Source organism: Serinus canaria, chromosome 26 (genome assembly GCF_022539315.1).
Source record: "Serinus canaria isolate serCan28SL12 chromosome 26, serCan2020, whole genome shotgun sequence".
Lineage (NCBI taxonomy): Eukaryota > Metazoa > Chordata > Aves > Passeriformes > Fringillidae > Serinus > Serinus canaria.
The window spans coordinates 6,256,318-6,281,972 of NC_066339.1; the positions used below are offsets into that span (position 1 = coordinate 6,256,318).

General features: G+C 42.7%; 1 protein-coding gene across 4 annotated transcripts; it reads right to left on the reverse strand.

The window, feature by feature from the left end:
* Positions 1 to 3,997: 3,997 nt before the first annotated feature.
* ST7L (suppression of tumorigenicity 7 like) lies at positions 3,998 to 25,637 on the reverse strand. Of its 4 annotated transcripts, none has more exons than XM_050985004.1 (16): positions 25,017 to 25,637; positions 23,888 to 23,970; positions 22,852 to 23,011; positions 22,316 to 22,370; positions 21,668 to 21,783; positions 19,741 to 19,819; positions 18,776 to 18,930; positions 18,556 to 18,653; positions 18,020 to 18,134; positions 16,168 to 16,240; positions 15,366 to 15,486; positions 12,108 to 12,258; positions 11,876 to 11,968; positions 9,199 to 9,338; positions 4,768 to 4,836; positions 3,998 to 4,532 (listed from the first exon to the last, which is right to left on the reverse strand). In XM_050985004.1, exons 3-15 carry the CDS (start codon positions 22,856 to 22,858, stop codon positions 4,783 to 4,785), a joined length of 1,257 nt encoding a protein of 418 aa, XP_050840961.1. In that variant the 5' UTR covers positions 22,859 to 23,011; positions 23,888 to 23,970; positions 25,017 to 25,637; the 3' UTR covers positions 3,998 to 4,532; positions 4,768 to 4,782. The 4 variants fall into 4 exon arrangements, with proteins under 4 accessions (XP_050840961.1, XP_050840962.1, XP_030089328.2 ...); XM_050985005.1 differs by having other exon boundaries at positions 9,199 to 9,257; positions 24,989 to 25,310; XM_030233468.2 differs by having other exon boundaries at positions 15,366 to 15,468; positions 24,989 to 25,305.
* Positions 25,638 to 25,655: the final 18 nt, after the last annotated feature.

Consider the following 25,655-nt stretch of genomic DNA (forward strand, 5'->3'; position numbering starts at 1 on the left):
ACACACAGGAGGAGCTAGAAGGCATTGGAAACATGGAATCATGTGCAGGGTCAGGAATTGGACTTGATATCCAAATGTTTCTTCTGGGTCTCTTCCACAGTCCAGGAGATTCTATGATTCTGATTTTCTCCACGTGGGTGAGAACAGGCCTTAGCCCAGGTGACTCCACCATTTTTTGGGATGGTGGTAATGGCAAGATCCATAAATTCTTGAGCTCAGCAATGCAGCTGAAGACATTGCCAAGCTACATCTCAATCCCAACACCCCCTTGTCTCCCCACAGGCCTTTTCTGTTCTCCATTGGGTTCCTAAAGGCACAGAAGGCTTTGCTCAGGTACCTGTGATCAGTGTAATCCATGGGGGATTATAAACCTGCCATAACAGACCCAGCCCTCAGGGGCAGATTTATTGTGGCATTTGGACCAACATTCACACAGCCTGTCAAGGTCTGTGCAAGCTTTCACATCCCATATTCCTGAAGCCAAGTCACAGAGGCTGCTCCAGCTAGCAGCAGGGGGGTCACTGCTCTGGAATCACAGGCAGTGAGTCAAGGCAGGAGAATGCAACAGTCACATACTGTGTCACTCTGTTTTATAACTGATGAAAGCCCACAGCCATATTAGCAAAGAAAGCAGGAGGCTGTTAAGAGAAGGGTCCAGCTGATGAGGCTGCACAGTGATTGCACAACTCAAAGCATCCAGAGTAAAAGGAAAATGTTGCTGGCCAGAAAGAACCAAAGGGGGAAGATCCCAGTGGAGGAACACGCTCATTGTGTGGATGCACCCTGAGTGATGCCGTCAGCAAGGGTGTGTTATCTCGCTCTCGCCAATGACCAGACTCACTGAAGATCCCACCAAAGAGCACAAAACAGCAGTCGAGGCTGGACATGAGGAAAATTCCAAGCATATGAGCAGCATCCCTGGTCGTGGCCATGTCCCTCCAGTAAGGGCTGGGGCGTGCAGAGCACACCCTGCCAAGGAGGCTCCAGACAGGGAGGAGGCAGCCAGGAGACCGAGCTGGAAAGAAAGCTGCCTTTACTCTTTATCCACCTTTACTGTAAGATGGGTGAATTCAGAGCACAGGACACTGAACACAGAAGCCCACTGTGATTGCTACTGTCATCCTGACTCATCTATAGATATTTTTCGCAAAAGCAGGTGACAACAGCTCATACATCACCTCTGCAGCCATCCTAATTAAATGCAGACAAGAGGAGTCTGTCCCTTTTAACAGCAGAACTGGGCAAGCTGGGCACTGCTCAGAAGCAGGCAGAGTAGGAATGCTGGAGGAGAGGTCTGGACTGGCTATCTGGAAAAGGTTCTTTCCCCAGAGGGTGGTTGGGCACTGAACAGGCTCACCAGGGAATGGTCATGGCCCCTTGGCTGCCAGAGCTCCAGGAGCCTTTGGACAGCACTCCTCAGGCACGGGGGGATCCCGGGGGTTTGCTGAGCATGGCCAGCAGCTGGACTTGATCTTTGCAGGTGCCTTCAGCTCTGGGAATTCCGTGATTCCATGAACCCCACAGTGCCCCGTGCTCCTGGCCTGCACAGCTGGGCCCATTCTGACACCTCAGCACAGCCTCACGGGCTCCCAGCCACACTCCCCAAACATCAGTGCTGGGGAGGTGCTGCTCCCCTCACTGTCTCCCCTCTGAGCAGGGGGAAGGGCAATATTAATTCATGTCTGGCCGAGCCCCATACATACATCTCCTTTCCCTAAGGGAGCCTGCTCTCATATTTAACCTCTTCATTCTGCTGGCACTGGAGGTAGATGATGCAGCTTGTGGAGAGGTGTAGGCACTTCCTTCTCCCCCTCCTCCTGGAATCCTCCTCTCACTTGTGGTCCTTGGGATTCACCCAATGTTTCCCAGGAAAAAAAAAGAGAAAAAGAAAAAAAAAAAAAAAAGAGGACCTCTAGACAAGTATGCATTTAATAAGCAGTGAGACAAATAAGCTCCAGTTATCCCAGCAGAATTACAACACCAGAGAACAATTTTCTGCATTCCTCTGAAGGCCTGAAGGAACCCAATTGCCTGCTCTCAGGCTAAATAGGTACCAGACACCAAGTGCTCCATAAGCAAACAGAGCCCCCAAAGTGCAAAAATGAAATAAGTAAAAAGCTTCACATTACATATAAACCAGCCGTTTGCACCTTGTTATTAATGGTCTCAACTATGACCTTTACACCCTGCCTTGCTCAGAGTCATGGATCTATGAGGCTTGGCACCCTCACAACAATTCCAGGATGAGGAGCAGGGAATAAACTTGCCTATCCAGTGCTGGAGAGATGCAGGAGGGGAACTGGTCTGGGACAAATCTGGATGGAGAACCGCCCCAGGGCCATCTCCCTTTGAATTTGTCCCCATAACCTCAGTGACCAAGGTGTCTGACAGCATGAAAAGTCCTTTTGCCACAGACATATATGTAATAAAAGCTACTAACAGGCATCTATTCCAAATTTCAAAAATGAAGGGCTCCCAGCATGGTAAATATCTGTCAGAGATTACTCCCCAGAATTCTGATGTGATTTATAGCCCATATGAACTAGGGCTGCAATGAACAGACCTTGTTACCCTGAAATATTTATTAGTCTGAACTGCCTCACCTCTGCCACATAAAGCCTTGTGGAAAAGCTATTGCCAACCCAACAGCTGTAAAGTCACCACAGTTCTTGTTTCAAAGAACTGACATCAATATTCATCTTGTCCTGAGTAATAATTGTAATTTTTGATGTATATATACATCTAAATGTATATGTGTATATACACACAAACACACAACATAATTGATATGGTATTACTAAGGTAAGGGTCAAGTGTCTCTGCTCCAAAGTGGCAAAGGAACACTTCCCAAAAACATGGACAATCCAGTATAGAGAGCACTCCTTCCTCAAGAATTGCTGGCACTTCTAGAGACAGGAAGATTTTCATTACACAGCCTGCTGCCAGCTCTCCTTTCAGAACAAGCCCATCCCCTTTCTGTTGCTGTTATGTCAAGGGAGGACAGTGAGAGAAAGCAGCTCTTGGGATGATACATGGGAGGCAGAGCTTCATTTATAACCCCACACAACTGCTGGAAAAGGTTCAACTTTAAAAAGCATTAGGCTGGTTACCTTATGGGCCCCTGCAGACCACGAAGTGAAATCACATGAACACAACAGGCCTATTAATCACCACAGTGATTCCAAGGTGAGAAACACTCCCAGTGACCAACTGGAAAGAAAGTTGAGAAAATTACATTCTAGTAGTTAGGTAACTCTAAATTAAACACTGGAAGTATCTTTCTGTAGGGCTTCCCTTTTGATTCCTTGATGAATTCATATAGTTAACCTGGATTTAAGTCCAGTCAACAGAAATACTCAGTGGAGAGCAAAGAATGGCATTTCTACTGAAGCAAGTATGTTTCCCTCAGAGTTACAAATAAAGTACATTTACATGCTATGAAGAGGTGACTTTCTGTTTCACAGAACTTGGTTTACAAGGTAAAGAAGGATTTGAAAATAAGGAAAAAGAAAAATAATTAATTCTTCTTTTGCTCTAATGGGAGAGTGGAAATGGAAGTCACACCAATTACCTCCAACCACGGGGCTGCCACAGCCATCTTTTCACCCCTGCAGTAAACAAACCCTCAGGGCTGGTCTGTAGGTGAAGCAAGTCCTTTGAAGAGTTTTCACATCTCCATTCTCTTCAAGTCTTCGTAACAACAGTGAAACTACTTTGGAATAACACCTGAGCGTTCAGTTCTCCCAACACACTCCCCTGCAGATACCACAACACTCTGGGCAGTTTCAGAAGCCATCCTGTCTTTCAAAATGCCTTGTCTTGAAGAATAAAAGATGCACATTTAATTCTAAAGTCAATTAATTCTAATAAAGAAGTAATGTGAAATAGAGGAGTTTACCATCTCCTTGAGTAATGCAAGCTCGTAAGATAGAGAAGAAACAAATCTTTGTTTGCACATTGTAATCTATATTTAACAGACACTCAAGAAGTCAACAAATTCAATGTGTTAAGTAGCAACCTTTTAATAAAGAAAGCAGAACCATACTTTGCTGTTAACAAATATTTTGAAAAAGGCTGATGAAATTAAATCTAAGCCAAATATCTGGTGCATCTGCAGCTGAGAAGGAAGCATCAGTACTCCAAACACCTGCTCAGTTTGTGTATTCTCCTTTCTTACAGAGGAAGTATGAGCTTCCAGTTGTCCAAGTGATTTAGAGAGCAATAAACTATTGCTCAACAAGAACTGTTTTCTTAGATGATTACAGATTAAGGCCAAAGGAGAAATTCACATGTTAAGCACCATCAGCATGGAAGCCAGTCAAGGATATCAGTTTGAAGAGCCCAGATTTCTTCCTTGGCTCCCCCAGCTGGGGGTCAGCCAACCACCAAGTGAGGCTCATAAGAACAAAATCAAACTATCATGGAAAATACACGCCAGTCACACTTGTCAGCTGATGCCAGGGGCTGGACAGCAGCAGGTCCTCAATGTGTTCCATAGTGAAGAGGAAGGGTGAAAGAAGAGTCCCAAAGCACTGGAAGAAACGGAACACAACAATAAATCAGTTCAGTTTCCAGACCAACTTCCTTCTGCAGACTCAAGGTATGAGCAAAAACCACCCTGGGTCTAGCCCTCAGGGCCACAGAACTCCAACCCCTTCACTGCTAATGCCATGAACAGGCTTGTTGTAAACATTAGACATTAATGAAGACACAGAGAAGAAGAAGAAGAGCCCTCTGGCAGGCCCAGCAGCAGGCTCGTGCACTCACCCTGGCGCAGTCCCTTCAGCTGGAGGCCAGAACGCTGGGAGCACCCATTGGCCACAGCACCCGCAGCACCTGGGCAGAAGCACGAGGGTTAGGATGGCACTCCTCCAGCACTGTGCCAGCTGCTCAGCACTGTGCCTTCAGGGCTCAACAGGCCAGGAGCACAGGACAGTGGATTTTCAGAGAATCACACAACTGTTTAGGTTGGAAGGGACCTTAGAGATCACCCGATTTTTTCAATATTCAGGCATAGATTATTTACAGGTCACCGACCCAAAGGGAACAGCCCATCCACCAAGAGCAGTCTGTGCTTCCAGACGGGATCCATATTCTAGATGCCATCTAAACAGTTCCAGAAGTAAGATTAGGCTAAAACAAATCGTGCAAACTCCCCTGCACCTTCTCAACCCATCCCCCAGATATTCTGCTGGCACTCAGGTTATCCTTGTGCAAACCCTCATTTCACGAGTTAGCAACAACAGGACTCATTTACTTTGAAAGTTTTACTTTGGCCCTCCTGGCTTCTATCATAACCTCAAATATTACATTAAAAAGGCTTTTAAAACATAACATTCACAGCAGTGTAGGGGCTTTTCCTTGCAGTGGGCTTCTTCCCTGCCTGTTAGCGTGTGGCACCTTCACATTAAGTGCATGAGTTAAGATGTAGATTAGCAAGGCAAGAAACCTTTGCCCTTGGCATCGACACTCAGCTCTGACAGGAAACTTCAGGCTTTTTTTCCCTACCAAGTGTAGAACCACTCATTACACATTGGCAGGGAAGTGCACATCTCCAAACTATACACATTTTCTCTTAGATAAGCAAAAGACTCAAGTGTTTATAAATATGAAAAGTTCAGCAGCTGGCTAAAAAGTTAATTCTCCAGTCTCACTTAATGAGCTTTGGGGAAAGTGGTAGGGGGATTTGTTCTTAAAGTAAAGCAGAGTGTCACACAAAGCAGGACTTGCCAGACACGGCTCTGCTTTGCCCTATTTTCTGTCCCTAGACGGCTGCCACAGACAAAATGCCAAGGAATCTTCCAACAGAAAGTGAGGGAACAGCCAGAATGAAAAATGTTTTCTCCTAATCTTGCAATCATAAAAATTAGCCAATTTTTAATTTAAATCCCATGACTTCTTTCTTTGTTGTGAAAGTATCAAGCAATCCATATAAAACCACTTTGGAACAGGGACTGTCTTAGGATTTTGTCCAATTCCCTGAAAAATAAAGTTGTTTTCAGTAGGATACAGCAAGAACACCGCTGCACTGTATTTTCAGTTCTTTAATAATAATTTACACTGGTCTATTCCAGTAACAAAGTTCTGATGTAAAAAATGGGATTGATCTACTTGGAATTGTCCAGAGGAGCTGCAACTGCCCCATGCTTGGAAGTGCCCAAGGCCAGGCTGGACAGGGCCTGGAGCACCCTGGGATAGTGGAAGGTGTCCCTGCCCCTGGGCAGGAGGTGGAACTGGATGGGCTTTAAGGTCCCTTCCCACCAAACCATTCTGTGACTCCATTAAGGGATGTTCATTGTTCTCAGGAACTTCTGAGAACTGTTTACAGTGCCTGCTATCACTCTATCACTGGTGTTCTTCACAGACTTCTTGGTGTCTTTGTACTACAGATGGAACTGTGCAACCTCACTTTTGCAAGATGGTACATGTTCACCCAGTCCTCATCTATATAATTATTAAAAAATAAAAATTCAAACTGAATGAAAAACCAATCGGACCCTTTTGCCTGCAATTTTGACAGTTTATCTAGCAGCGTTTTTCAGCTTGTTCAGACAGCTCAGATTATTGTCATTTGCATACCTTCCTCCCTTCTGTCACTCACTGCAAAGAATCTAAACAGCAGCTACTTCAGAAACAGAGCTGTCTGATGATCAAGAACAGTGTGATTCTCCAAGAGATCAGAAATCTGAATGAACCAACAGTGAGGCCCAGGGAGCACCTGTGCTGGCACTGCAGCTCCTGTGGATCCTCTGCCACTGCCTGTTCCACTGTGCTCACCAGCACCAACTCATACAGTTATCATGGAATCATAGAATACTTTGGGTTGAAAGGGACCTTAAAGATCACCTAATTTCAACACCTTGCCAAGAGCAGGGGCACCTTCCACCATCTCAGGCTGCTCCAAGCCCCATCTAACCTGGCCTCGGACACTCCAGGGATTAGGCAGCCACAGCTTCTCTGGGCACCTTGGTGGGCTCTAAGTGCACCAGCAAACGCTCGAGGTTGTGGCAGCAGCAGCCACAGCACCTGCAGAGCCCCCGGGGCTGCAGGACAGCAGAAATGCCCGTGGCGCCGGCTGGCAGGGCCGGGGCAGCCGCGGCTCCCGCTGCCCGCGCTCCGGCCGCCGCCGCTGCTGCATCGCACTGTGTACATTGGAACCACTAAATGCTTCCTTGTGATTTTTGGCCACTTGGAATATTTTTAGCAATTTGCCAAGGTTTACCCTGTGATTTATTATGGAGGAAACAAACTCAAGCACTAACAAATGAAAATATGTAAACTCAGACTTTTCAAGTCCATAGAAAGGTATTCAACTTCTTAAACCCCTTCTGAGGCATTCAGCTTGCTGTGAATTCAACTGCTGGAAAAAGAGTTTGATTAAGAAGTAACTAAAATGTAATCTAAGGAGTCACTGCTTGGACATTTACAGTGAAAAATTCCATAAACATACAATACTTTTCAATTGCCATTCCTAAAACTGTGTTCTAGGTTTCTTGGAAATTCAAGAGTTGGAAATACATTTTGCTTTGCTTTTATCTACAGCCAAAGCACTCCAGATATACCAGCTAGAACTTTATTACCTCAAATTATTCTGTTTAATAAGTTAAAAAACAGTAAGATGAAAAATACTTGAAGCAATGAAATACATAGGAAAAAATAATTTAAAAAGCCTGAAGTATTGGAATTACTTGAAGATTTAATGCTCAATATAACAAATAATAATTGCTCTATCAGAGTACGCTTGAGTGGAAAGGCTGGTATCATTAAATAGAAGATAATCTTCCATTTTTGGTATGAAAATTCAAGTAGGTGCTACTACTACAGACCTCCAGAAGACAAGAGAGTATTTATAAAGTGTTAGCAGCCATCAAAGCATTATCTGTAGTAAGACTATTGAAGCAATCTTTTAACTGAAACACAGATTGGAAGGGACCTTTAAAGTCATCTAGCTGTAACACCTCTGTTTGTGAGCAATAAAAACAGAAATGTTACTTTGATGCTGAGTATCATTGTTTCTTACAAGTGAAAGAAACCCAGCAGAGAGAACCTCACCAAGCAATTCTTTGTTAGCATAACATTTGACCTCTCTGGAAATCACACAAATTTGATCAAATAAATAGTTAGCCCCTAGTTCATAGGAACCCAGTCAATTATGAGCAGCACTGAAATTTGTCACTGGCATGTCCAACTACATTTTCCAGCATGAAGATCAACACCACTGTGTGGAAATGAGGCCCCACTCTCTGACCTGCATGACTTGGACACCAGACTGGGCTCAACAGTGAAGCCAACACTTTTAGAAACAAAGTACTCTCAAAAAAGAAAGGCTTTCCTCCTGGGCCTCCATTACCTGTGGCATTAAACCAGCCAGGATGCAAATGTCTTTTACCCTCTATTTTGACTAGAAAAGCCAGAATAAATGATTCCCTTAAGAGTTCAGAGCTCTTTATTAGCTACTCTGCTCTACTGCACGACATTAACAGCTCAGCAAAGGCCAAACATACTGCTTGGAGTAGTTTGAGAAGGTGCAGCAGGAAGCTGCCCAGGCACTTTGTTTCTCAGCTTCCAGAATCCAGGAAAAGATGACAAGGCTACAGACAGCAGATGCTAACAAATAAGTAAGGGAGAGAAACCCTAAAAAGAGATATACAACCACTGGCTGAGCTCCTGAAAGGTTAAGTGACAGCTGAACTCAGTTCTGAATCTACTTTGAAGTCACCAGTTACTTTACCTGTTCTCATCCATTCCATTTACATCATGCTGTGGTTTTTCAGTGCTCACAGAGACCTGTTTCCTGTAGTTGAGCCTGTTTTTTACTCATTTTGCTCATAGTCTCCAGTAAACAAATTTATTTTTGAGGCTTTCCTACTGCAGCTGTGCACTTCCACAAGGATGAAATCCATATTCACCACAGCGCTCTGTGGAAAAATTTCTCTGATGCTGAAATGCTGCTCTCTAACTGTGACAGAGCAAATCAAAGCCATGGTATCTAACAGTAATAGTTAATGTCTTGTCAAAGTAGACATTTTGCCCAAATTTCAACATGCGTTGGTCACTACCAAGATTCTTATAAAAACAGATAAAAAATTTATGCTCCACAAGCATGAGATTGACTAGAGGCTACTTCACCCTGGACCTCAAAATTCCCAAAAACCCACAAGATACCTTAACAAGCCCCATGACAGAGACAGTACTTACAGTTTTTGCAAAAATGACCATCAGCTCAGGGAACTGGTGGGTAAGGAGGGCCAGCATGGCTGAAAAGGAACACAGGCCTGCTGTGAAATGGATGAAAAAGGGAAGTTCCTTCTGGGGGTAAACAGAGACTTCGTGAAATGCTGAAAGGAAAAAAAGGAAGAATGTTGACATTTGATAATTAAGGACTGCTTTCTGAATTATTTATGGCCTTGCAACTAATTTCTGGACTTTCAGAAGGAAAGACTCCTGCAGCACATCTTAGGTTCCAGTACTTTAACTTCTTAAAAATTTTTCGCCTACATCAAATGCTTGTTTCATTATTAAGAATCTTCACATATCTGTTTTCATTATTAATATTCCCTTCCCAGGCTTCTTTTTCACTTGCATGGGCTTTATTTTTGAACTCTTTCATCAGGCTCAGTTTCTGGTACCTGCTTTTCTAACAGGACAGAGGAAACACCTGTAAAGTTCACAAGCTGTCAAAATTACCTGAACCAACTAAACAGTTCAGGTGTTTTCAACTCTCTAGAGCTCTAATCCTGTTACCTGAAAGGAAAAACACATCTCCACATCCTATAAGAAGCTGAGCAAGTACAAAACAACCAGCATGCTGCATACACATGTATTTCCTAGTACTTCTTGAAGACTTCTGGTTGGAGACTACAGTAAATCTGTTCAGAGCAGCTGACAGAGCAGACCTCAAAGAAAACAGTGCCAGGACGGGGTTATAAATTCTGTACATAGCAGCTCCTTGCAATTTCCAATCTCTGGTAACAAAATCCAAAGCAGGTGATTAGCCAGGCTAAGGGTGGCATGTGGAGCTTTCAGCACTCACAACACTACTACTGGTCACTTGCTGGGGACCTGCTGGGTGAATTTGCAATTACTGGCTCTGGATACTTCCAGCTCTGATTTCTATCTAATGATTTCAGAAGATTTCTCAATGAAGAAAAAAACAGTGTCTATAGACATAAGTAATCATAAAAGATTGCCCTCTTGACAAGTTGTTTTTAAAATCTAACAAAAACCTAAAATTATAAATGAACTTTTTTTTTTTGTAAAATGAGAAAATACAATTGTATTCTTTCTTAAACGGAAGTCTGCAGAGGAAAAAGACACTTTACCCTCCCAGTTAGTGCTTCTGAATGCTAACACCATTAAAGCATCACTAGAAGAGTAAACCCAGCAGAAGTGTCCGGTGCTCTTGCAATTCATTCATGGCAAAGTGCTCAGGGTTTGTTTTGGTTTTAATGATATGATTTTGGAGCACAATTACATAGACTATTTGGAGATCCATGTCTAACATCCATCAGAAGTGTTAATGGCACCCAGAGATTCATACTATATAGAAAAAATATGAATTCATTCTTTTTGCAGTAGCTTTTCCTACACTGGGAAATTAAACCCAAATTCAAGACAGGTAAAGACAACTAAAGCTAATTCTATACTTCACAGACATTTGAGAAGTGTTACTCATCAAACCAATGCAGGTTTTTTGAATCATTCCTTTGGTCAACATCATTTTAAATAGATAATTTTTTTAAAAATTAAGTGTCAAGATTTCTCGAAGAAGTACTGCAATAAAAGTGTTAAGATGATTTTATTTATAGGTAGTTCTATATTTAAAACAAAACAGGAATGCGTGAGTGATCCTGTTGAAATATCTGCATGTGTTGGTGTTTAATTATGCTGGGAAGTCTACAATTTAGGGTTAGTTGCTAACCAAGGAATTCCTTGTGCAATATCCTGCATAAGTGAGAAATGAGTAATTTAAAGCAGTCTGGGGGCAAATTTAAATTACACATTTTAAATATAACTTCAGGCTTTTAAATAGAAACACGTCTGTGCAGTTTTCCTTTCCACAGCTGCGGTCTCTGTAGGGCTGCTGGTGCTTTTGCAGTAGCCCTTTCCAGTCCCAGGGGAATTGTGTTTCTTCAAGATATAGAAGTTCAACCCCAAAGGAATTCAATTAAGATGTATAATTAACAGCTCAATTCTAATCTAAATTAATGCTATTTTCCTAAATATCATAAGTACAGGCAGTAATGATATAGTCTATTTGTAGAAAAAACATGTAGGCTCATCACTGCATAAAGTAACCTTGAAGCAAAGAGCAGCTGGATAAGACTTACTTTTCAGTATCAAATATTAGCATGAATCCATAGAAATACATGTAGAAAAAGTCCCAGGAGGCAGCCAGCAGACCAATACAGACCACTGAATTAATGACAGAAAGCAATCCATGTTCTATGAAGCTACAGGTTACCCAAAGATTCTCTGCAAGATCACAGACAGGTTTTGCTGGATACCCAGTGCAGGACTGAACCATGGCCTGATTCCTTGCTACAACAGCACTCAAATCCATGAATTCTTTTAAAAGCAATTTTTAACAAATGGTCAACTTTGTTGTTCTCAAGGCTGGCCAGACTCAGTCTGAATGTACCACACACAGATTTAATCTCTGAGGACTTAGGTTATTACTGCATCAAGCTGACATTTACCACACACACAAGTCAAGTGCTTCAGGATCTGTTGGGAGGGACATCAACAAATAGCTGAATCCCCTTCACAGGAAGCTCAAACTAAAAAAATCACAGTAAGGTAAATACAAAATACCACAAACTGAATACGTCCTTAGCCTGTGTTTTATTATCATTACTGCTTAGAAACCACTTACTTGGCAACAGTTCTCTGTCTGCTGTCTCTGTGCAGCTCGGGTAGGGATAGAAAAGATGTCCTTTCTCTAATGGGTACGGGATCATCCTAAATGCTGCAAAAAGGGTGAGTGACATTAGATCTGAATCTAATCAGGCAACCAGCTTCTCACAAAGAGAACCAATCATGTCTGAGGGGGGTAAAGGCAGAGAGACTAGTCTACTGTACAGAAAAGAATAAAAGGAGATACTTACTGCCTTCCCATGTGCAGTGCAGCAGATTGAGAGCCCCTTCTATCCTCTTCCAGTGCTGGAGGTGGAAAAAAGCATATGCTACTGCCTCACTGTCCCCTCGCTTCAGAATGTGCTCTGGAGGCAGCACCAGGCTTTTCATTTCTAGCAAATACTGAAAGGAAAAATGGAAAGTACACCTGGTTACATGGAATGTTCCAAAACCTTTGACTGGGAAGCATAATTGATTATTTTAGGCCTAACTGAGCGTAGAAGGGGCCAGGGCCAGCTTCTAGCACACAGCAGCCAGGCTGCACTAAGTGGGAAATGAAAAGCAGCAAAACACACTCCTGTGTGTATGACTCTTAAATTAGGCTTTAACACACACCAAAAAAAAAAATCAAGAAAAAACATACTGCTTCAGTAGGACAAATAAAAATACATTCCTGTGGAACAGACATTAAGTATAATGCTGCAGGTGCAACACCAATGAGGGACAAATTTAGGCTGATAAAAACCCCAAACCACCAGGGGTTTTTTGTTCATTTCTTCATCACTGAAAGTTTCAGTGTAGGTGGTTGAGGACTTGTTAGCTCCGAAGTACAAGCAGCAAACCTGAAAGTGTCAGCGTGCTAACCAAAAGAAGAATAAACCAAACCCAGGAAAATCTTTTAATGTGGTCTTCCTGTGCTACCACAAAATATCTTTGATTTCAGATTTTTTCAATTTCAGCCCTCTCCCTTCATCCACAGAAAATCTGATGCTCAGAGGGGTCAAGAACACAAGGATTAATCATTTCCTATTTCTCTGCAACACAGAACATGCAGTTTTTTTAACGTACCACATTTTCTCATGGTACATTAAAAAAGTCAGGTATTCATTTGAACTTAGCTTTTAAAAACAGATGACTACTTTTTAAGAATGAAATGACAGTTTCTCATTCTTGTAGTATTTACCTGTGAGCTGTCCTCTCCTACCATATAGTGTCTCATTCAATATCAGCCAAAGTTAATCCACATCTCTGATCAACATAGCTGGCAATTCCTTGGAGTGTCCCCAAAGTGTAAGAATGCAGCTAACTCACAGATTTATTTCAGCAGATGCCACAAACTATGAGATTATTTACTAATCCAGTTTGAGGACTTAACTTTTCCCATTCAGACTCTTCAAGGAATGCAGGAGGGGTTGTGCCCCAGCCAAATAAAGCACATTTGCTGCCTGGCTAGGTTCTTCTCTCAGTGCCTAGGGCCTGCACTCCAGAGGGTAATATTCTTGCTAATCCCCTCTAATCCTCTTCAATTTTTTTTTTTTTAACACAGTAAAGGATCACTCACACAGCACTGCTGTGGGAAAATGGTCTCAAATATCTGACCCCTGACCCAATCCTCATGCTCTCCACAGTGCCCACTTTTCCATTATTCTGACTGGGAATATAAACCCAGCAGTGGTGGTGAAGCTCCACTGCAAGTATTGCCACAACACACCAATGCTCAACTCCAGGCTCTGGCTCTCTCTGAGCCCATGTCACAACATAAACAGAAAAATTCCAGTCTGGCAGGTTTTCACTTCCATGTTTATGCATAAAACAGGGAAGGTATCAGTACTGAAGGTGTCTCAATACTGAATTGAAAGTTTTGAAGTCTTTATACACAATAAAAATCTCTAAGATATTCAGAAGATGACTGCAAAAGATTGTTTCATAAAGAACCACAATTCAACTACAGATTTCTAATTTGAAATGGCTTAAGAAGACCACTTTTCTAGCTGGTTCTAACTTTCCAAACAAACCCCAATCTTGTAAAAGCGGGACAAAAAGAAACAATTTATTTTCCTTATGCAAAATGTTATGAACAAATACAATCACTTTCATACGATGTGCAAACAGAGGGACTTCCTGCTATACACACTCATTTTTAGTCTGTGGGATAGGACAGAGTAGAAATTCAAATATCAGATTTTCTTTTACCTCCATGATCCACTGGGCAAGTTGCTTCACTTCTTTGCCCTTATTCACTTGTTTGCTGTGACCATGAACATTTCAGAGTTCTAAACAGCCTGCACCAGTAAAATTCTGCTCTGTCATCTAACCAATTGGTGCCTCAAGGCAATGTTGTAATAAAAAAACCCATGAAGAATGGATAGATGTACAATTAGAAGAGAAAATCAAGTTACTGAAACCTGGAGTCAGTTTCTGCATGTGTCTGCAGAACTACAAACCATATTTTAACAACAGTCTGTTTGAAATGATCTCTAACTTCTTTAAAAAGGTATATGAGGCTCCAGAAGCAACTGGAGGATACCCAAAACAAAAGAACTTTTAGATAATGATAATGCATTATAATCTTCTGCCCCTAAAGGCAGAGGCTAAAGAAAAATCTGTCTGAGACTGTCTGAAATGAACTTGCTACGCTCTTGATCAGTCATGCAAAGCAGCAGCAATTTCTCCCAGCAATTAGCTTCCTCAGTGCACATTCTATTGGACTGGACAGGCAGACAGAACGGAGCGGCCGGATCATTCCAGCCTCCCCAGCAGCAGCCACTGGGGCTCCATCATCATTTGCAGAGGATTAGACCTTGCACTGAGCCAGCCTCCTGCTTCAAGGTTCATGCTGAAAGCATGCCTAGCACAGTAAAAAGCAGTGCAAGACTTTATTTTCACCCAACGCTCTGTGCGATCGGTCTTTTGAAGCCAGACATTAAATTGCAGCCTGTGGTGATACAGACTCTTAATCTTGTTTACACGTGGATGAAGAAAATAAGTGACTGCAGATCTTTCAATAACCACGGAGCCATGGTTGGAAGCCCAGCAGAATAAAGGGGTTTGGAATACTAGAGTGATTATTGTTTGGAGAACTTGATTTGGCTTTAGGGACTTGGAAGCAGGGTCCTGGAACAAGATATCTTCAAGGTGCCTTCCAAAACAAACCATTCTGTGATTATTTTATGACTTTAAATATCTACATTTATATTTGTTAATGTCCACCCTTATTGAGAGTAAAGGGCCTTCAGTAATATATTACTGGACTTTCCAATGAGTTAGGAAAATTGAATTTTTTGTGCAAAAAAACCATGTTTGAACATCAGCTATTATTTAAAAACAAAATCTGTCCACAAAATATTTATTATATAAATACTAATATTTTTAACAACTCCATAGCGGGAGTTATAACCAAATTCAAGAAAATATGGGGCTAGAAAGGCTCCAATAACAAAATTATAACATAATATGGTATTTTTCAGAACACATTACAAGCGGTCCAATAGGAAATAAAATACTCTTACCTTTGGAACATGAGGGTTAAATTCCACAGCTCTGTGAATTGCTTCCACAGCATTAATTTCTGCTGTGCTAAGTCCTCTCCTGGAGGCAGTTTCTGGGGAGAACCTGAAGGGAAAAACCCACCTTGAACAAAAGTAATAAATAATAAATGCTAACCAGGTGTTTATTTACATTTCAAGGTCAGAGTTCATTAAAAATTGGCTGATATATCAAGAAAGATAAACAAACCCCTCTAGGAGAAAAATGTTCATGTTAAGTCAGGTATCTTGACTGCTACCCATGACATATGACACATGAAATCACGTTGATCTTGACTTTCAGCTCCCTGTACAGCATCACCTGCTGGGAGGTGGGGCTGGGCTCAGACCACAGTGAAATGCCAGCATCAACTACCACAAACATCCAAAACATAAATCCCAAGCAAAACACTGAAACCAGAATTTACACAAAAGCACTTGGCCAATACACAGGCTTGCAAAAAGCATCCTCCCCTATACTAACTCTGTGGATGCTTAAAAGTATTTGAAATGGTATTTTATTACACGCACAAATATATGTATATATACATATATATATAAATACACTCAACTTGTTCTCAGAAATGTAATTGCTACATAATTAGGCATAACCAGGGATGTAAAAAAGACTAAAAAATTTACATAATCCTTTAATCGAAGCAAAGATTTCTTTACAGATTAGAAGTAATTTTAAAACATAAAGGATTTAGACCTTTTTCCTTCATATTTTACATCAGAACCAAAGATATAGAGACAAACCATTGTTTTCACACATGTCCTTTCTTACCTTTCTGAAACAGCTCTGGCTTTTAGCAGAGCTGCTGTGTAACATATTGCTGCTGATTTGGGAAGACTGATATCTGTGATAAAACAAAATAATTAAGCTGTAAGATTCTAAGGCAATACAAACATTTTAATCCTACATCCTTTGAGTTAAAGATTTTTCCTTGGGTATGGGAGACAATGAATTTAACATCTGGAACATTTGAGCTGTGATTAGAAACTCTGAATTTCTTTTTCTGACAGTCACCAGTCAGTCTCAGATTGAAAACCCAAAGTTGTATTTAGGTGATAGTCACCTTTTGGTTCTAAATGTGCCAACACACTGAAACTGAATCCAAAGAGAAATGTGCATATAAATACATTTAAAACCAGAATGTATTTCTTGCATTAACCCACAAAGATTTAAAGTAAGCTTCTGATCTTTACTTAATTTTGCAACTGTACATTAACACAGTTTTGTACAATACTGAGAGACTTACCAGAAGCTGACTGCAAAAAATTACACTACAGACAGGTAGATGAATTTTAACAAAAATGCGATTTCTGTTCTTCTGCAGTTCCATGGGGGAAAATTCTGTTAGTTGTAGCTTTGTAGCATAGCTGAAGCCAAGTTTGAGCTGACAATTACAGATTAGAAGGTTAGCACTCCACAGTGCAAGTTTACTTTAAAAGCAGACAAAGTCTGGGGTCTAATTCCCAAGTACCACGTTGTGTATAGTCAGATGGTTCTTGCTTTTTTTGTAAATCCCATCCTGGGCCTGTCCATCACTTACTACAAGTCTGGCTGTGGTGTCAAGCCAAACACAGGGGTGCTGCAGGGAGTTTGAAGCTTGTACTCATTTTTCCAGATGCTCAGAAAAAAAAAAATCAGCAATGCTTTCTTAAGAAATTGTCACAATTCCTGGTGTTAACAGAAAGAAGCACTGTGCAAAGTGCAAATGGTTTTCATAAATTAAAAAAGAATCTACCCAGAAGAGGATCAAGGAATGGGAGCAGGGTGCTAGGCTGACCATGTACAAGTGGCACAGGATTTGGGCAAAAATACCATTCCTTTGATTCCCTGAGGCAATAAAGAATTGACATAAGAGAGAACTCTACAACTTCTGAGAATAACTGTTCCAAAATACTGCTATGTCTCTCCATTCCAAAGGGGATTTAAGGTCCTAATTTGACAGCAGCCTTTTGTACACTCATGAAGTGGGCACTATCCAGGTGGCAAAACTGAGGGCAATAAAAAAATAAGTATATACTTTATTAACATTTATTTAGACTTAGACAATATCCAAAGCCTACTAATCAAGACAGAAAGTGAAAGCAAGCTACACCATTTGATGCACACCACTGATCTCTGGCAGCAGCATGTTTGCACACTGCTAATCTCTGACAAGCAACCTCAGTACTACAGAAGCACCAGACCAAGCCTGGAAGATGACAAAAAGGAAAACTGCCTTTTCCAGCTTATTTACATCAATTACTTACAGGGCTATGTGCTGGCTGAAAAAGGCTGATGAATTTAGGCATATCCAGGGATGTAGAAGAGATTAATTAAAATAATCCTTGAAGTGAGGATTTCTTTACAGATTAGCAGTAACTTAAAAACACAAAGTAATTAATATGCAATTTAGTTTGCCTAAATTTGACCTCAGCGGTCAAGAGGAGAACTGCACTCTGCAAGCACCTATTTGTTACTGATGAAGGGAGTCTGCTCACCTTGCTGAGGTCATGGGTACACTCCTGCCTGTGGACAGACATCCCTTGCCCACCCCACTTACTCAAAAACCTACAATTTCCAACAGGCATCACTTACCATCATACTTGGCTAAAACCATTACCATTTTCCAACAGGCATCACTTACCATCATACTTGGCTAAAACTGCCTGGACATCTGCATAAGCCTGTAACTCCAGAAGGGCCTCTAGGAGGTTTTCATGGATATTCAGCATACTGAGAAGTGGAAACTCTTTCATCAACTGCAAATCAGTAAAGAGAAATAAATTACATGTAGAATTACAGCTGAATCACTGAAATACTTAATAGAAATCAGTACAATAATGTAGGGCTTTTAAAAGTCCTTTTGTCTCAGTGTTAGAGACTGGCATGGAAGCAGCGTGAAAAGAACTGCATCATTTCATAAAATCACAAAATGGTTTTGGTGGGAAGCAATCAAAGCTCACCTCATTCCAGCCCCCTGCCACAGCAGAAGGGCAGGGACATCTCCTACAAGACCAGGTTACACAAAGCCCCATTCAATCATGTGCAAACTCATGGGGAAATAATTCAATTAGATTAATTATGATGCCTAGAAATGAACTTAAAACCATCAGTTAGGACAATGTGATTGAGAACAATTGTTAACTCAGTTGTTTTTTGGGGTTTTTTACTTTTACTTACATCTCTCATCATTTTTACTGCTTCTCGTATTCTTCCAAGTTTCCTGGCACACATAGCTAGTCTCCTTTTCACATACACCAATACATTGGTGTCTCTTCCTGATTACAAAGACAAAAAGTATTAGTCTCTCAATTTCAATCCTTACCTCTTCTAATTATAACTTTATTTTTACATTTCTGCTCACACAAACCCAGGAGTTCATGTGATTCAAAGTCCTTACTCAGCTGTGCTTCATGCTGGGGACTCTGGGAATGGCAGTTCTGAGATTTTCTGTAAATCATTTCTCCTGCTTTCAGAGCCTGCTTGAAATATTTCTCAGCATCCACAATAGTTGTTGCTTCTTCCTCAGCCAGGAGGACATATGCAGTAGCACAACTGAAATAAGAGAAAAACATACTAATTATCTTGAGAGAAGAAGTTTAGTATTTTTATTAAGTGACAGAAGTGTTAGAAATGGGCAAGATTCACTTATGTTTAAGATGCAAGCATTGACAGCATCAAAATTCCAAAATACTGACTTGAGTTCAAAGGGGGAGTGACAGGAAAAAATAAACCCTTTTCCATTTTAAAGAACAAAACCACACATACTCTTCCCATTTGGAGAAAAAGCAAAAGAAAAAATTTGTTAAAGCAGGTTAAATTATTCTCCTTGAAACTGTAAAAATGGTCTGTAATTGTCTGGAAAGGTTTTTCATTGTTTGGTTTGTTTTTTAAAAACCAGGAGGATTTAAAACATTGTACATAAAAATAACAAGACAACATAGCAGAGTGGATCACAGTTGTGGGTGAAATTCTTTGGTTTATGCTACAGAGTATTTTTAATTCCTTTTCAGGACTGGCACTTGTGAACTCCAAATACAGTTCTACCATGATACCATCCCTGAAATACAGGATCTTATATTCAATTAAGACCACTGCATAGCTGAATATGATGTCTCATTTGTTACTGCCACTAACACAGTGATTCAAGAAAAAAAGCTGCACAAAAAATGTTTTCAGTAGAAGAGTTCAGTATTTCAGGGCAATTTACAGCCCCATGTGCAATTCCCAGTCCAAAGAGTCTCCCTTAAGCATTCAGAACTTTGCTGTAAGTGAATTATTAAATGAAGAAACTGATAGTGTGCTCAGTATCCATCCACTTAATCCTTCCCACTAGAAATACAGCAACTGAATGTACAAACTTACTCATTGTTCAACTCCAGAGCTTGATACGCTGCTTTAATGCGGGCCTGCGGGTTCCTCTCTCGCCACGCTTTCTGCATGACTGTAGGAAACACATGGAAAGGCTCCTGAGGGACATGCACCCCTCTGAAAGAGCTGGCAGCCAGCAGAGGCAACACTGGCTGCTTGGAGCCAGCCCTAATTAACATTCCCTTCCAGTCTGAAAATTCCTGTTTGCTGTATGATTGTTATAAGGAAGAACAAACACGTGTTTGAATTTCAGCCTGTTCCTACCACAAGCATCAAATTTTTGCAACAGCTCATTACAGCCCAAATTTAGTGTAGGACAGCAACACCACCAGGAAGATTCCTCACTGATCATTTCAGAACTCCTACACGGAGCACAGACACAGCTTACATAACCAGGCAGATGTACAATTTCTAAATTGCTACAGATTTTTGGAAACATTTCCCAAGACTTGTTGAAAGCTTGGCAGGAGCAATTGTTAAACACAGGTTCTTTCACAGACCTGCAAAGAACTTTAATTGAAGCTTTCAAACAGAACTTCAAAGGAAACAGTGACGGAGTAAGTGTTGTCTTGCACAGGTAAAGTTTTATACTTAGATATTAAGCAGCTGTGGCTGCCCCTGGATCCCTGGAAGGGTCCAAGGCCAGGCTGGACACTGGAGCTTGGAGTACCCTGGGATAGTGGAAGGTGTCCCTACCCATGGCAGGGGGTGGAGCTGAATGAGCTTTAAGGTCCCTTCCAACCCAAAATATTCTGGGATTCTGTTCCATGATTATTTTTAGACAACTGTCAGATTATGGAGGGTTAACAATTTATTTTTAAATTTACAAAGCACATTTGAATGGCATCACAAGGCAAAGCCAATTCAAGATATACATTTATCAGCTTATTTGGTTTGGGAACAAGTAAAAAGGGTGAAATCTATTCAGAAGCGTCCTTTGAACTACAACTGAAATTCAAAATTATTTCAATGCAATGACTTTAAACCTCTCCTACGATGCTTCCATTTGGTAAAACTGGAAAACACAAACTGAAAACCAACTTCTAGGAAAACAACACAGTCAGAAGTACCATTTTCTATGCAGGATTATTAACTTTCACACTAAAAACCAGCCCTGAAAGAACTCCAAAACCTTACATTCATGGAGTTCTATATCTGGCCTATCTCAAGGACGATAAGAAAACTGAAGAATCTATACATGTTTCTTTTGGAACAAAACCTCCTGCTGTCCAGCAAGAATAACGTGGAAAAATATTTGAGTTTTCTTTTGGAAACAAAATATTAGTCTTGGCTCAGCAAGCGAGACAATTCACTCCCTTTTGTGAAATAAAAACACATCTTTCATATCAAACATGTCACAGCCAGCTGACAAGGAACACCTCTGGAATGTGACAAATTGACAATAATTCACACCCACTCTGACAATAACCAGGTAAAGAACATTTTCTGCACTGAACATGTGAAACGCAAGGAAAAAAATCTGCAGACTGCACTATTCATTATTAAGGTTTAAATGAAACCACATTTTGGCTGTTGAGAATATAATCCAGGTTTGCAATATTGTGTTAATTACTTGAAATGCGTGAGATCTTAAAAAATATCAGGACTGTGACAGCACTGAAGTTGTAGAGAACGCACAACGTAAAACAACATCTTTCCACTAAATTTCAAGGGGCTCGGAACAGCCTGGGCTGGTGGAAGGTGTCCTTGCCCATGGCAGAGGGCAGAACTGGATGGGCTTTAAGGTCCCTCCCAACAACCACTCTATGATCCTCTACATCCATTAAACCTCTTCAGTAGTTGAGAAAGGCTGTAGGTTTCATGAAATATTTGACACAGTAACTTGCACTACTTTCAAGTTCACTAGCAACACCCCCTTGACACTGTCCAACACTTACACACCTTACACAGACATCAGTACCTGTGTCTGAAGGCCGGAGGGCATCCGTGTCACATGTGAAAAAGGTCTGATGATCTTGAGCAGACAAATTCATGTCATAGTAAGTAAGAGGCTCCTTCCCAGTCACCCACATGTACCTAAAACAACAGATTTCAGTAAGAGGCACTCCCAGCAATTAGCAATGCTGATATCAAGGTGATATCTGATGTGCCTAGTGCAGAAAATCTCTAATAAAAGACTAAAGCTACTAACACAAAGTTTCGAGTACTACTGTTCAATAACCTGTAAAGTTCTAAACAACTTGGGAACTGGCTTCTTAGAAAGCATCTTCTCCCATGAATTAACACCAGGAGACTTACAATATCGTCTAATAAAAGAGAATTTAGATTGAGAATCACTGTCTCAACCTCTGAATAAAGGTTTTTTTCCTACTTTACTCTCAAAAAGCCCTGATGTTACAGTAATATTTTTGTTCTTAACAATGAAACTGCCAAAGCTTGGCATGGTGCCTTTTAAACACAGGATTGGTATCAATCACCCCTATAATCTTGCAGGTCTCCAGCTGCCTCCTGACATTACCAGGGCAAGCTCTGTGAAGAAGTCATGTGCATGTGTGCATGCCCCTGATTAAATTTAAAAATATGGAGTGGAAAGCAAGAAAATTAATACCTGCTATACTCTGCCCCTCTGAAAAGATTGAGAGGATTTCGCCACACTTTGCACTCTGAGAAATGACAAAATAAAAGTATTTTTTAATTTAAAAGCACAGGAAAAGCACACCTTGACATTAAAATGCAGTAATGCAAATCAGTTGTGTTTTCAAAACCTGTTCTAATTTTATTATTATGCAATCATCATCTTCATAAACTTGTGCTATTCCATAAATATTTTTGCTCCCCAACATTGCTGGGGTACAAAAGCACAGGGCAGGAAGATTAAGCAATGCACATACACTTATGCAATATTTATCTTCAGAACAGTAAATAACTAGTACTACTGAAACAGTTTTAGCTAAATGTATATTTAACAATGAATGGTTTAGAGCAAAAAACCATTATTATTTAGTTTATTTTTAGCACTACTAACAAAACACTTTGTAAGACGTAGGCTTTGCCCACTTTGTCTACAAGCACTAATGCAGAGCCAAAGTCACTAAAAGCCACCTCAAAGCTTAGTGAAAGCTCCTGGGACACATCAGGAATCACCTGGCATGTTCTGCCTGCTGGTCTCATTCTCCCCCGCCGAGAAAGCTGCTGGGGCTGGGGGGCTGCTCTCTGCACCCCCAATGAGGGGCCTCAAGTGGCTCACAGAAACCTGCTCAATGAAAGATGTGCCGTATTTTCGGAAGTGCCACCACTCAAACACCTGTCACAGGAGAAAAAAGCACCACAAAGTTCCTTAGGGGACACCTTCCCAGCAAACATGAGGGATGAAGAGCGCTCACAGCGAGTCCGTCCCCTCGCCAACTTATCTCCACACAGAGTAACACTTGTGATCTAGGTTGGCCTGTCTTGTCATGCAGGATCACCCACAGAACATGAAAGAGATTGGAAAAAAACAGCAAAATTTTAGTCATATGTTATGTTCCTCCCTCCCAAAGTCATTAGGGTAACTCAGAAACCCTTTCAGAAGTACCTGTACAGGGAAACTGTGAACAGAGGCAAAAAACCATTCTACCCTCCTTTCTGGTGAGGATATTTCAAGCTGTAGCCCTACCTGCAGTACCAAATTTGTAGCATTCAACACAGGTATAGCTTTTTTCATTTCACAAAAATAATCTAAAAGAATAAAGGATAAAATGGCCCATTAAACTGAGATGTTCTGCTAACCAGAGAGAGAGGCTAACAAAGAGACAAGGCTAAGTTAACAGCAGTAACAGTCACTTAGCAGAAATTCTGGGCCAGAAATATTACCATCTCTTTTTGGAGCTCTTAAAAATACCTGCATATCACCAAACTGTCAGCCCTGGACCAGCCTGGATCCTGTGCCTGGTCTGCTCTCCTGGTGAGCAGTGACAGGCTCCAGGGGCACTGTGCAGGGCAGGTAAACCATTCCAGCATTTTGCTCAGACTCGTACAGTCCCAACATACAACACAGCAAAAGAGCTGCAACAATACATCAGAGACGTTTCTTCCCAGTACAAAGGCACCCTCTAGAGTCTGATACTCACTCCCTTTACCCCTCATAAAGTCTTCTGAGAGGTGCTAAAGTTGTTTAACAAAAAAGAAGTGGACTACTTACAAATATCAGTCCAGATATAAAAGATGAAGTTACTGTAAGGGCGAAGTAGAATTTTGGAGTCAAAGTGCTTAAGAACCCGGTCACTGTTAAGAGAAACAAAACCAAAGACTTAATAAGTAGAACTGAAAAAGATAAGTAGCTTGTCTATCAACTCAATATATTATCTCACTGTGAGACAAAATCATCCTGTTCTGATGCAAGTTTGTATTCAGTGCTAACACAGGTTTTCCACAGACCTCTCCCTCCTGCTATGAGAGCACAATGCAGAGAATGCAGTTATCCAGTGGTGCTCTGACCATGGCTTGTCACCTGCCACCAGTGCAGGCTGGAGAGGGACAGGGCAGGGCTCCAGCCTGACAGACCCCAGGTGGGAGCATGCAGCAGTGCCTTGGCTGCTTTCAGCTGACTGCCCAGTCCTCGGCCGTGCCCCTAACCCTGGCGTTAGGTGACAAGCTCAGTGTGTCACCGAGCAAAGGTGGGATGCACCACCTGCCTGTAGGCATGGCTGGGACAGACTCACAGGATCAGAATATCAGTTTGGAAACAACCTTATCGAGTCCAACCTGTGACCAATCCCCCTCTTGCCAACAAGACCAGAGCACTGAGTGCCAGGTCCAGTTGCTCCCTGGGTACCACGATGGGTGGGAACTCCACCACCTCCTTGGGCAGCCCATTCCAAAGCCTGACCACCCTTTTCATGAAGAAAATCCCCCTGACGTCCAACCTGAACTTCCCCGGCCAGCTGGAGGTCGTGTCCCCCTGTCCTGTCGAGCCCGACCCCCCGGCAGTCCCCTCCTAGCAGGAGTTGTGCAGAGCCAAAGGTTCCCCCGAGCCTCCTTTTCTCCAGGCTGAGCCCCTTCCAGCTCAGCCGCTCCTGGGGCTCCAGACCCGTTTCCTGGACAGACTCCAGCCCCTCAACGTTCCTCCTGAACGGGTCCCAGAAGCGGACACGGCAGGTACGGAGCCGCCCGCCAGTGCGCGGCACAGCGGGACAATCCCGGCCCGGTGCCGCTGGACTGGGACGGCGGGCCGAGCCTGCCCGGCACGCGCGCCCGCTCCACGGGCAGGGTCCGCCTCCCCCCGGCGCGCCGTTCCCCTCACCGGCCGCCAGACCGTCCCGGAGCCGCACCGGCACCCGCAGCACCGCGTACAGGAGCCCGAGCCCGGCGGCCGCGGCCAGGAGCCCGCGGGCCCAGGGCGTTGCAGCCCGCAGCCGGATCTGCTCCCAACGCCGGAACGCCAAGGCCGCCCCGGGGCACGGCGGCCCCCGGCCGCTCGCGCCGCCGCCGCCGCCACTGCCCTCCGCCATCACCGCCGGCGGAGCACGCCGGGACAGGGGCGGGACAGCCCCGGGGCGGGGCTCCGCCAGCGGGGACAGCCCGTCCGCCAACCCCGTCGCTGCTGCTCCAGGGAGAAGCGCGGACCGATCGTCCCCCACACCACAGCCGGGATGCCCAGAGGCTCCGGGGCGCTGCAGGTCCGCCACCGCCGTGCTCCCGGTAGCGAAAAACCTGCCCGTTCCTGTGATGGTGGCTGCACGGCGTCTGCCCACAGTTGAGATGGCGGCGGCCACGCTTCCGGTCTACGGCTCCTGGCCGTCTCAGCCCAAGGGGCACGCCGGGACGGGGCAGGGATCCTCTGGGCAGCCTGTTCGTCGAGTCCGTCACCGCTGCTCCTCCAGAGCATATCCCACAGGATGACCGGGAGTCCCAATGGCTCCGGGAGGCGGCGGTTCTGTCAGCCGGTACCGCGAGAACCCACCCGTTTC